Source organism: Zingiber officinale, chromosome 1A (assembly GCF_018446385.1).
Source record: "Zingiber officinale cultivar Zhangliang chromosome 1A, Zo_v1.1, whole genome shotgun sequence".
NCBI classification, from domain to species: Eukaryota; Viridiplantae; Streptophyta; class Magnoliopsida; order Zingiberales; family Zingiberaceae; genus Zingiber; species Zingiber officinale.
Genome location: NC_055987.1, coordinates 133031032 through 133044284, shown reverse-complemented (window position 1 = coordinate 133044284; position 13253 = coordinate 133031032). Strand labels below are relative to the sequence as shown.

The following is a 13253-nucleotide window of genomic DNA, read 5'->3' as shown; positions in this document are numbered from 1 at the left end:
ATATTTTGAAAATTTGATTAAGTATGTTTTATTTTATCAAAAAAAATTTATATGGTGATATTTGGATATCTAATTGATTTAGTCAAATATTATCCTTTTAAAACATCTAAAAATTAATGTTATTTCTTTCGGAACAAATGCTCTTAAAGAATGATTTATCTTTTTTTTTTTAAAATGTCATTCTATATTTTTTTTAAAATTATCCATTTTACTTGACTGATCCTGATTTTAATCAAAATTCATACATCAATTTTTAAAAAGAATCAAAAGGCAAAGTTACCTTTTTTTTAATTTTCTTTTATCGGAAATAGGAAAATAGGACATTTTATGAATAAAAAAATTGAGAATAATAAACGGATTAATATATACAAAGTTTTATTTTTCAACTCACAATTTGATTTTTTTTAAGAAACAATTTAGTGATAGGAAGATGAAAAGTAATTCATCTATTTCCTGTATACAATGATCATCAAAAGTCAAAAACATACAAATCGGAATCCACTGTTTGATCAAGCTATAAACATCTATTCAACTCAATTCAACAAGAAAAAAAATCGTTGATTTGGTCTAGTCACCTCGAGCTGGTGTGCCATGGTCAGGTTTCATGGTCCCTCTTGTCAACTGATCCTCTAATCTCCTTAGAAGTCGCAGTAGGTACATTAGCATTCCAGGCAGTGGCAAGCTCATTTGTATCTGATTGTGCAGATGCATCTATTCCTTCTTCGATAGGGAGTGTGCGCTTTGATCCTTCAAGAGCCACCCCAAGGACAATGTTATCTTCAAACACTGGCTTGGGAGCTTGCTGTTTCTTGATTGACATCTTTTCTACTTCATTTTTTGCATCAAACCGCTCGGCAACCTCAGATGCGGAGGGTTTTTGGCTAAGTACTCTTGGAGTTGGTTCTTCTGTATCTTGGTCTTGATGCTGTGTCGTGGATGGAGAATTGGATGAGAGTGTAGCTGCAGTGCCCGTTTTGTTGTTGTTAGGCAAAGCATCTCCAGTATCAGCCTTCTTTTGGTGCCTGGATGAGATTCCACCGCCCGGAGATGGAGACGACTTGATCTCTGTTGTAGCAGCAGTCTTATTGACCTGATCTTGGTTTGTGCGAAGTTTGGCCTTGTCTTCACTGTTGAATCTTGATTGAGAATCAATCAAAAAGAATGGGTGACGGGATGTAGCAGAATGTCTGAAAGCACTGTCTGAAAAGGGAGTGTCTTCCACATCTGCTTCACGATATATTTTTTGGACCGTACGAATAGGAGTTGCAAGCCTAGCTCTGTGATGGCTGATAACTCTGAGGAGATCTAACATAACAGCTTCCTGTTCATTTTAATTTCCAAAACTTAGCATTATATCTTACTAGCCACAGACTAAACAATCAGAAAGCATGCAACAAATATCTCTTTGACACTAAAACCAATATGATAAGTCCAATAATAAGAACCTGAATACCAAGATATGTCAAAAGGTAAAAGAAAGGATGAACAAGTGGTGTGAGTTACAAACGTCCAAAATTATTGCACGTACAAACAAACACAAGTGGGTTTGATGAAGCAAAATTTTACCAGAACTTTGGTTGAAAATTTGTTTTTATAATTTGGGCAAAGGCTAGCTACAAGCATTAAGGTACATAAATCAGGGTCTTCCAAATCTCAAGCATTCGTTGGCTACAGCAAACAATTGATTGATTCTTCCCAACAGAATCCCTATAACATCTCTCCTGCGTGCTTTATTCCTACAGGCAGCCCCTCATACAATCACATTTTAATAACTGCTGACCCAAACAACTTCTGGTCCCAGAATCCACTCTCTTGGTCATAACAATAGTTTAATCTAAAACCTTAACTACATTGCTCCAAAAGCCAAATCCATTATTATTTGACCCTCATCTTCAGTCATGGTCGAGTGTGAAGTCTATTAATTAAATTATTGATAGCAGGGCAGGTCATTGCCAAATTCAGCCCTCATTATGCACCTGCTCAAACCTTTTTACCAGCAATCAAGTTCTTTTAGCCGTGTGAAGTGTCAAGGAAATGTTAAGTTTCATACTAAAGGGGGAAAAAATCATAGGTTCGGTTTAGTCATCAGCTTTCCAAATTCTCCAAATAGTCATCAGTGAAAATTCAGTTTCCATCTCTTAGTTAGACTAAATAATGTACACTCAAGCCATAATTGCTATTTGCTCATGGGGCTCCTAAGTCCTAACATATGTCATTCCTGTAAGAAAAGTAGATGCGTAGCTATTTTCAACAGCAGTCCCAATTCAAATGCATGGTATAGTGCCAACGGCATCACTTTAAAGTCATATTAGAGCAATATGATAATTAGGCAGTGTCCAGGGACCAAATATCACATTATTTTGGAAACTGTTCTAGGAAGAAGGCAAGGTGCATTTCTTGTCTCCTAAAAACAATGCTAGGCTTTCTTGTTTGGCGGCACTCAATCGTTGTAGATTATTAACTAAACAACCTTTTTCGTAGAACATTTCAAAAGAAATTGCCATGTAAAATAAGTTCTAAATGCCTAGTGTTCAAGAACAACAAAAGCCGGTTTATAATTATGCATCAAATGTTTGCTTAAAACATATATCCAAGATTTGGACAGAGATGCCTACAAAAATAGGAAACAAAATCAAATGGGAAATTACTTTATATACATATATAAACCATTCGACAAGGAGAAACTACAAATACAAATGCACAACAGTGTATAATATCGCACCTTTACACAGAGGTACTGCTCAATATGTGAGGTCTTGACAAAGCATGATATAAGAATCTGTATAGAAAGAAATGTAATAGATTTATAAAACAATATAAATCACCAGGGAATAAATAAGACAGTAATAGAAGTTCAAATAACTGAAACTTTGAAAACATTAATATGAAACAGAATCAACTGTAGCTCACTAAAACCTAATTCCAATTACTGGTATGCATGCATAAATGAATTATAAGTATAAAGATATAAGGTTACTTTGTGATTGGTAAATACACAGACAAACACCATGCATGTGAGAGACTGTGCAGTTGAAATAAACATATTTGAAACTATATGTCATGCCATAAAATTTCCATGACCAAAGGATGCATTCTCAATCTACATAAACCCATAATAACTTTGATAGGTTCAGTGCCACTGCAACAAAAAAAACCTATTTAAACATGTCTTTGTTCCCTATGCATTATGATCTCCTTCCTATTTTTTTTTTTCAATTTTATTACTGCCCTAAAATCATGGACATACATTTTGCAGCCTGGTCAGTAACTTCTAACAAGTAATTGAGTGAAAAGTGAAAACTCATATGACAAGGATGCTTTTAGTAAAATGAAAACAGAAACAATCAAAAAGTAAAGCAGTCTCCATCAACCAGAAAATGCACATGATAGATGTTTATAACTGAAAAGTAATTTAACATGGTAGGAAGTTACGAGATTGGAGTATTAAGAATGACAGAATTTTGCATATTGTGCAACCAGGAGCATCATGGCCTATGTTGGCCATTTCAAGATTATCTCTGAACCCAATTTCTACAAGAACATAATAAAGGTCTTAAATCTCTTACTCCAGCCACCCTGTAAACACTAGAATCTATCTACAAGCAGGCAAGCACCCATAGATGAGAATTCAAATGATGTTCAGCTCTTTTTTAAATTATGACCAAGGTTTAATACTAAAACTACTCAAAATTAAAAAGAATTTTGAGTCAAGTAAATCAAGCAATCGTGTAAACTTATATTTTCCAACTATGAATTGAAGGTCTCTCCAAGATGACTGAAAACCCTAAGTGATCATATATTTTCCGACATGTCCATTTCAATAGAAATTAGATTCATAAATTCATTAGAACAAGTGCATGGATATTGTATGCTTTAAATACCCAAATCAAACTCAATTTCAGGTTTGTCCTAGACTTGTCTAAGAATCTGGTTCTTTGTTCCTCAGATAATAATAAACAAAAATTTTAAAAACATAAATTATATATATTATATACACATAAAGAGGAATTTTTGGGTCCTTAAATTTGAGGGAAATCCTGAAGTGTTAAACTGTGGATATGCTTCAGTTCTAAGTAGTACATTGAAGAAATAAAAAAAATTGCTGTTGGAAGAGATTTTTACCAAAAGAGCTTGATTTTCTGGGTCAACACTATCCAGAAAAACTCTTCTGTGCAACCTCTGTTGTTCTATTTGAGGATTTTTTGCTAAAACTTTTCGCATATCTGCTATAATGTTCTGCAACAACAAATGAGTAAATAATAAAAAGAATAAGGTGGATGATCAAATAACTAACAAATCATACATTTTTACTTACACTAATTTTATTAACATCCAAATGACTGATCCCCATATGGGTCTTAATCCGCCAATGTGTCTTCTGACTGAGGTTTCTCACAATATTAACAGTGAATTTATGATTAGGAATATGAACTGCTTCACGATCTTCACCTCTTATGATAGTCGGAGACCACCAGCCAACTTGCTGCATCATTATTCTTCCCAATATTAGATAACATGTAACAGATACAAGCTTACCAATATTGATTTTCAATGTTATGTAAGAATAGTTAGAACAACAATCTGACAGTTAGCTGGGATTTTAAAGTTATAACCAACCTCTACAACACCAGAAACATCATAGCCCTCAATCTTAGTCTGAATCCATTGATTGACAACAAATGGTCGAGTTGCATGTATCATCACACTTGAAAGAAAATTTGTAAATATCTGGGAAATTATTAACAAGAATATACAGTCAGTTATGCTATAACAATGCTAATTCACAAATTATCAGGACAGATGGGATTGTAAAAGCCTTGCTAAAACCAATAAATTTAGCATTACTTCACGACCAGCCAGAGTCAGCAGAACTGTTCCAAGTCCACCAGCAGTGACCCATTTGTGGGTAGAAAATCCCAGCAGCTCCATGAATAATGAAATAGCAGCAATCCATACTGCTGTATATACAGCTCTTCCAGCAAACTGGAAACCAATCTGCAGAATTATTTGAAAAAAAAAAATAGAGCAATCAGTGAAAAAAATTAAAGCAATACGTAATGTCTCTATAAGAACTAAAAAATTCAGCACAAACTGTAGGATCAATTCTGATCATTCTTGTGAAGCTTAAGGGCTAGCTAGGTTCTAGGAAAATTTCACAGGAAACCTTTTTATTCTGTTGCTCATGAGATTTTACTCAGTTGCTTATAAGATTAACACCATGTCAATTGCTTCTCATTTGGAAATGATTATTACTTATTACACTAATCTTAAGACACAATAGGCCAGGGCCACCACCAATGATAAGGATCTTAGGAGAAATATTTTGAAAAATTGTGTAATTCTATTAAAAAGATAGTAAGATATTCAACTGATCCACAGTAAGGAATAAACAAGTGAATAAACAAAAAAAGTTCATCATTGGTTAAACTGAATGCTTCAAACAGTTGCATAAGTTCTTAATATAAAATTTCCTAATGGATTGGATGACTTTGTAAACAGGTACTGGAGAATTTACCTTTTCAGAGTTAAGGCCCAGATAAATAATTTTGGTATATATAAAGAAAATCTAGCGTGAAGGGTTTTCCTAGGCATATCTCTACAAAAAAAATGTGCTTCAAATCCAATGTCCTAAATACTATAGGGTGCTGATCAAGGTATAAAATTTTAATTTCACCATAAGTTCAGACCAACCTGCGGTGTCAAGCCATGCCAACACTCGGCAACGTTTGGCACATTGAACCGTGCTGATATAATTTTTGGATCTGAGTGGATTTAGGATTAAATTTGTATATATTAGATTATGACAAAGGCTATTTAAATGCTTAGCAGGTGAAAGTGTGTTACTTTAAACTTGATGGGGTTGATGTAGATTGAAACTTTTTATATTAGTATATATAAGTTGACCCAGGTTATTTATGATATAAGCATACCTATTAATTAATTGGTTCATATTTAGGATTTGTCATTGTTCACATGCACTCTTATATGTGTTATCACCATTTGTTAACTTTAATTGCTTACCACCTCCACTACTGATCTTTGTAGCAAGGTTGAAATCTTGAGCTGTGTCAGTATTTCAGTGTTTGGCTGGAATGATATGGTATCATGCCGATATTCTGATGTATAGTGCCAGTAGTAAATTGAAGGTGGAAGGAGGAAAGAGCTAAAGAAAATAAATAAATAAATAGTTAGTTAAGTTCAATATTTGTCAACCATAGAATCACCTAGGGAGTCATTTTTGGCCCCTCAAATCTCATCAAGCCTAAAATCTATCATCCATGGAAGCACCTGTGGAGTCATATTTAGCCCCCGAATCTCACCAAGCCTAACATCTAGCAGACCTAAAGTTTGATTTGCCATCGTCAAGCAAGAAAGGCAAGCAAGAGGCAGACATGAAAGAGAGAGGCAGACACAATCAACCACAGACAAGTCTGAGTGACTAAGTCGCTCTCCACCTTGGCACACATCGAACCTTCAAATCTTCTAACATGATCCAAACAATCGCCAAATTTGCTAAAGCCGACTTCAAGACACTAAAGATACTCTAGGAGGGTACTATATCGGACGAAGGAGGGTGGTTTGCATAATTAAATCTTCTTCCTCTTTTCTTTATCCAAGTAAATGGATTTTGTGGATTCAACTTCGATCTCCTTCTCCCTCCCTCTCCTCTCCTTTCCTCCCTCTTCATGTAAACAAAGCATTAAAGATTACATTAACTGAGGTAAGTATAATAGCCATAAGCAAGTTCAATAGCAAAGTCTTCAAACTAACCTCAAATTTGGAAAAATAAATAAGCATAATAATGATGGCATATAGGATATTAATGGACTTAATTGAAAATATGAAATAGCATACCTTTCTTGTATCATCAGTACTACTAGTCTCGGTGAAGAATTTTTGTGACTGCTGAATGAAGCTGCACAAGTACATAGAGAAATTACAAAAAAAAAACTCTGTTGAATAAAGAAGAATCAGACCTAAACATCCTAATAAATAAATTTTTGAACTGTAACAGAGAGCCAATAATGACTGAACATTGTTACAGTAACAAGCTAAATGCTAAGGCAGTAATTTGTTTTGGGAAATATGGTCTAGTTTTCCATTTTTCTTTTCAAAGAAACAGAATATTGTTAACTAAATTATGTTTGATAATAATAAGAGCAATTTACCAATTCACATTCCCAATAATTAAAAATGACCAAATTGAGCCCTATTAATAGTTTTTCACCAAAAAACATTGCAGGTCTTTTTTTCCCCCATAAACACCTTGGATTTGTTATTGCCTGGCCACAAGCAGAACTATAACTCAGCTTGTGGCAGGATTTGGGGAGGGAAACAATAATTCTTTGGAAACATGGAGGTCTGGTATGTTCATCTTGGCGATCTTAAAGCTCATCATGGTGGAATTCCTACCGCAAGCAGATTCAGCTTAAAGCTATTTTGTGTCAATTTTCAAAGCACTTATTGATTTCCAAATCAGCTTGATTTGTTTGTGCTTTCAGAGAATCCAAGTCGAACAAATCAGACTTCCATATTATCATAAAAATTTCTTTGGTACCCTAGATGGTATCACAAGCTGATTTATAAATCAGTTTACAACAATTATTTTTGCAGATTTACACCATGTTGAACTTTGATACACCTCAAGTCAAACATATCAAATTTTGCTGCAGGTGGCCCTAGATTTTTTTTGTCCTTAAATTTTGCTGCAGGTTGATTTGTAATTCAGCTTGCTACCATGAAATAACAAATCCAGGGTATCATGGGGAAAAAAAACATTTTTGGTTAAGAAAAAACATAAAAAATAGCACAATTTGGTTATAAAGATGTGTTTTGGTAAAATGCTCATAATAGTATTTGCTTTTTTTTTGGAAAATTGAGCATCTTCGTACAAAAAGGAAAAATATATAAATTGTATAATATTTCATAAAGAACAAGGAAAGTTTTTCAAAAATTTTTATCATTTTCTATTTTTTCCCTTAAAAGGAAACAAAAACACCATAGAATTCTATTTCCTTGATCAATCTAAAGGTAGGTCCTATTAATTTGCTACTCATAGCTTAGAAAAAATTGCTGGAAATTGTGAATGATGAAGAAATACATTAAAGGCACCATGGTTGATATCTATCATAGAATTCATTTCCCAGTCTATAAGTACATTAAAGCAGCCAGATGATATAAACGTTTAATCTAAATCTGAGAACAGAAAGACGGATCACTTAAGGACTTGTTTATTTGATTAACGCCATCAATAGGTGCACAGCAAGAAAGGACCATGTCAACCATTTCTGATTTGGAAATGATTATTATACTTACCTTGAGAAACAATAGGCAATGGCCAATACTGATGATAAGGATCTTACAAAGTTCAGAAAACGTTTCTTAATTATTTGGCTTGCTTCCGAGGGTAGAACTACAGGGTCCAAAAATCTGAAAGCAGATTTAATTTTGTTAATGTAAAAGAAGGATTTGACATACACTCGGCAAATGGAAGGAAACATGGATTCAAACAGACCTGCAGATAAGCATGGTTCCAGTCCAAATGAGCAGTGGTCTAACATATGAGGTTGAAATATAGTATGTTTTGCTCTTTTTCCAATTACTATCATTCTGTTAGAGAAATTGAAAAGCAATATGCTATATTAAACTCCATGATATGTAAAAGCATCAAGTAGCCATGCATAATTACTTACATCAAATAGGCTTCTAAGGTACCGCATCATTGGCCCAAGACCCCAAATAGAAAAAGTAATAAGTCCGACAGCAGGGATTAATTGAAAAGAATTACTTCCAAGCAAAGCATTGCAAGATCTACAACATAATCAAATTAGATTTTATTCATCTAACCGTTTTCACCAAGTAAGATGAAATCAAAATAAAAGGACATCAAATGTTAAAACATATATATAGGCTAGTAAAATTTCTCCATAAGTAAAAAATAAATGAAGACTCATATTTCAAAACAGTTGCTTTTTCTTGAGGCAAAGTTTGACATGTTTGAAATCAGGATAATCCACAAAAATATCATTTGAAAAAGGATTTTAGCTACAATTTAATTGTTTATAACTAAATCTATCACTAGATAGTGATTTCAGGACTCCACGACTGAAATGGCAAATATATTAAAAAAACACTATTTCAATTCCTTAAAAGGTAATTTATAATAAAAGCCGGAAATATCAAACAATACATACTACATTCCTTGAAAACCATATACACCACATCAACAAATAGACACTATCGTTATAGAATTCCAGTTCAGTTAACAAACCAGAAAATCCTCTATGGATTCAAATAAGTTACTAAATTATGCTCTTCAATAAAATATTATCTATAATGCTAATCAATTACCAAATTCTTCGAACCATTAAGTCGTAGACTCCATGCACCACATTTAAATATCATTTTGCAGCACTAACTAGCAAATTACAGTATACAACGGCCATTAGAGCATGTGAGTGCTAATTGAAGTTATTTTGCAGCACAAACTAGCAAATTAAGGTGTATAATTGCAATTATAACACTGTTTAACTGCCTATTGGGATATCATTTTGCAGCACTAGCTAGAAAATTATGGTGTGTGATTATCATAATGGTGCATGATTGCCATTATAACATGTGTCAGTTGAAGTTGTTCACAAAACAATGGCGAAGTGGTGGAATTCTCATTCAAGATCCTTTGTCAGCTGAAGTAGTACAAAAATTCCAAATCAAGTACATAATTCATATTTAAAGAGAACTAAATTATAGTAGCTTAAATATAAAATCAAACTTTACTACCATGGAGGCTTAAATAGTTCATTGATGAAACAAAAACCTAGTTCTCGATTCCATGAAAGTGGGGACTAAAATGAAAGAGAAGGAACATATGAGAAGTAATTAGGTGGCAGGTCACTGCTAAAGCAAAATTTATTCTGCCACACAACACCAGAGCCACAGTATTACAAACAAGATGAGGTAATGGTGGAGAAATTCAGAAAACAAAGGTATGAAAGAGGAAACATATGAGAAGTAATTAGGTGGTAGGTCACTGTTAAAGTGAAATTTATTCTTCCAATCAACACCAGAACCACAGTATCACAAAAAGGATGACATAATGGTGGAGCAATGCAGAGAGAAAACAGGACTAATTCACTTCAGACTAAAAAAACAGGAGGATGTTACTTCATGTGAATTTCAATTTATATATTCATGTTTAGAATGGGAAATCTTTGAGTATATGTTAGGCCATCTCACAAATTTGCAGATATTCACTGACAGACAAGAAAAATGAAATGAAAGTATCATCACTTATTTTACTTAAAAATGGTGAGACTAACGAAATACCTAGCCAAAGCCAGAGTGGTATATTTTAAATGAGGGATTACATCTCCAGTGCTTGGCAGATTAAAAGACTGGCATCTGAAAACATTGTGTTTGTATGGAAAGCAAAACCTTGACTTGTATGTCCTGTTTGAAACATAAGCAGTCCAAGCACCTTTTCTCTGCAAGGGGAGTGTTAAAAATGCATGAGAAGACATTATAAATAATTCAAATCCAGTAAGTTTACATGAAGAATAAAAACTATGAGTTTGATTTTCTTGTTATGAAAAGAATACACTGCTTACAAAGAAATCCTAACTTCACAAGTTGAAAAGAAGCATAAAACTATTTTAGATGTAACTAGATAGTGAATTAGGGTCTCAAAACTGAAGCAATTGAAATAAAAAGGGTGAAACAATATAATAAGAACAATTATGTGAAATGGAGATCATGAGTAGATGCAACAAAATGAGGACCTTCACAAGGTCAAATGTTCATACTTTTGTTTCAGATGATGTTGCTTAACATATTAGGATCCCTAATGCATTTGAATGACCAAACCTAAGAATTCCATAACATAAAACTACTATTACTGGTAAAAAAAAAATTCCAGCATCTCCTCTTAAATTCTTGTTTTTCCAAGTCGAGCCCTAGCTCTGAGTTCTCACTGCGAACTCGATGAAAAACAAAATATAAGGAACAAATCGAGAACAATAGAAATAAAAGACAGATATGATACCAATACTAATCATGGACAAACTGCAAACTGATTCACAAACTAAATTAACATTAACATTAACATCAACCTAGGAGTAGATCAAAACTTATACAGAAAAATTGTGCAAGAGCAACCATGATAAAAGATATAACTTATAAAAACAGTTTATATTTCTAACTAAATCTAGAAAACATGTTTCACTGAATACTACAGATGAAACAACAACCGTCATATTTATAAGTAACTTAATTCCTTTGCAAAGAAAAAAGTGAGAAGATATTGTATAAAATACTGTGGAATTTCCTTTGCAAAGATTTATCGTACCAAAACATTAGAAGAAAGGAGAGAGACCTTCACTCGGTTCCATTTCTTTGATCTGAAGTTCTGAAAATTGTACATAAATCTTCCCAAATTACAAATGCACAAGGTTCAAACTGTAATAAATATTCCCATGGACTTCCACGTACCTTAGGTTGACAATTATGAGGAAAGCTTTGGGCAACACATAGTTCTTGGAGCAAAGGGAAGGAGGATCCAACAGTCATTTTCAGAAAGGCATATAACTTGGAAAAAATGGATTTGGCACTGACGTTCCTTCCTCCTTCCTCTGCATTAAAAAAAAAAAAATCCGATTTACAAGGGAATCCCAGAGCCTAAAACCTGCCAAATGATTGAGAACGAACAGAATACGAAGGGAAAAAGCAAGCATTGGGGAAGCAACCGCTGCAACAACTCCCGTAAAAGTAATTATGCATACAAAAAACAAAATCAAGTTTATGTTTCTCACGTAAGGCGAACATAAAACAAAATCAATCGAGAAAGGGCACGAGATCTACCTCCTAGAAACGCGATCAAACAGCGGGATTAGATCAGGAAGAAATATCGGAGGATTGTAGAAAGGGGAGAGCGGTGGCGACTTTTTAATTTTTCACGGAGGCGATCGACTTGAACGGGCCAAAGCTGGAGGGCTGGCCGAAATGCCGACGGCGTCGACTATTTGAGGATAGGTGGCGTCCGTGTTTTTCACGAAATTTGGGTAATTTTATTGATGCAATTCCGTACTTTTGTTCGATTCTGAGGCCACGTGGCATGTAAATATAACGACATGATCGAACGGTTAATGTCTAAACCTATCGTTAATTTTAAACTGATTTCCAAATTTCGCAAATATTTTAAAATTATTAGACTTAGTCTAATGTCCCAACTGTTTTTTTTTTGCAAAAATTTCAATTTTAAAATATAATGATCTCAGCCTATCTGCCCTATTTTATTTTATTTTATTTTTAAATAAACTATATAAAATATCATCTGCTTAAAAATAATTGGCGCAGGCTTAAATTAAACTATAACAACATTCACACTAATTTCTTTATCTAAAATACATAATTTAAAATAAAAAATTACTTTATTAAATTTAGATATCTATTTTTTACTATACCCTATATCACCTTTGTTATTTTTTTCTCTCCTTTATAATATTTAAAGTATAGAATGTATTTCCTAAATTTAAAGAAATATTATTCATAAATATAAAATTTAGGAAATGAATAGGATAGTTGATGTAAAGTTTTTTAGCTACCATATACAAAATTTAGAGTAAAATTTTTGATAGGGTAACTGATATAGTGATATGGATGCACTAAGAATATCTATATCAGTTTCGAGCATTCATAACTCACTCCTATTATAACATCTACCACCTCATAAAAAAACATGAGATCTATTACCACATACTTAGAGCATCCACATCAGTTACCTTATTCAAAGATTTTACCCTAAATTTTGAATAGGATAACTAAAAATCCTCTACATCAGTTACCCTATCCATTTCTTAAATTTGGATTTGATGAATAATGATTCTCTAAATTTAGGGAATAAAATCTCTACCCTAAAAATAAAATAATATTTCTTTTTAATCTCTCTCCTTCCACTCAATCTCTCTCCTTCTACTCATTCCATAAATATAATAATAAAAATAGAAGAAAGAGAAGAAAATAATAAAAAATTAAGGATGATAGAAATTTTAGGGTATTTGATGTGGTTTATAGTGAAAAGTGATTATCTAAATTTAATAAAGTGGATCATTTACCCTAAATTTTAGATATAATAATGTGGATGCTCTTATTATAACAATATATCTCTTTAATCCATATTTCTTTTAACACTAATTCTCATTATTTATGAGTCTCATGGTCCATTCATTTATCTTAAAATTATATCATATTAAATAAAT

At 33.1% G+C, this 13253-nt stretch overlaps 1 protein-coding gene across 1 annotated transcript; it reads right to left on the bottom strand.

Annotated features, from left to right (window-relative positions):
• Positions 1-373: 373 nt before the first annotated feature.
• On the bottom strand, positions 374-12037 carry LOC122033925 (mechanosensitive ion channel protein 2, chloroplastic-like). Its single transcript, XM_042593076.1, has 14 exons — positions 11857-12037; positions 11488-11627; positions 11345-11404; positions 10327-10484; positions 8694-8811; positions 8516-8610; positions 8317-8430; positions 6856-6916; positions 4846-4995; positions 4618-4728; positions 4316-4483; positions 4123-4236; positions 2723-2779; positions 374-1321 (listed from the first exon to the last, which is right to left on the bottom strand). The coding sequence occupies exons 2-14, from the start codon at positions 11563-11565 to the stop codon at positions 596-598; spliced, it is 2010 nt and encodes a 669-aa protein (XP_042449010.1). The 5' UTR covers positions 11566-11627; positions 11857-12037; the 3' UTR covers positions 374-595.
• Between the last annotated feature and the right edge of the window lie 1216 nt (positions 12038-13253).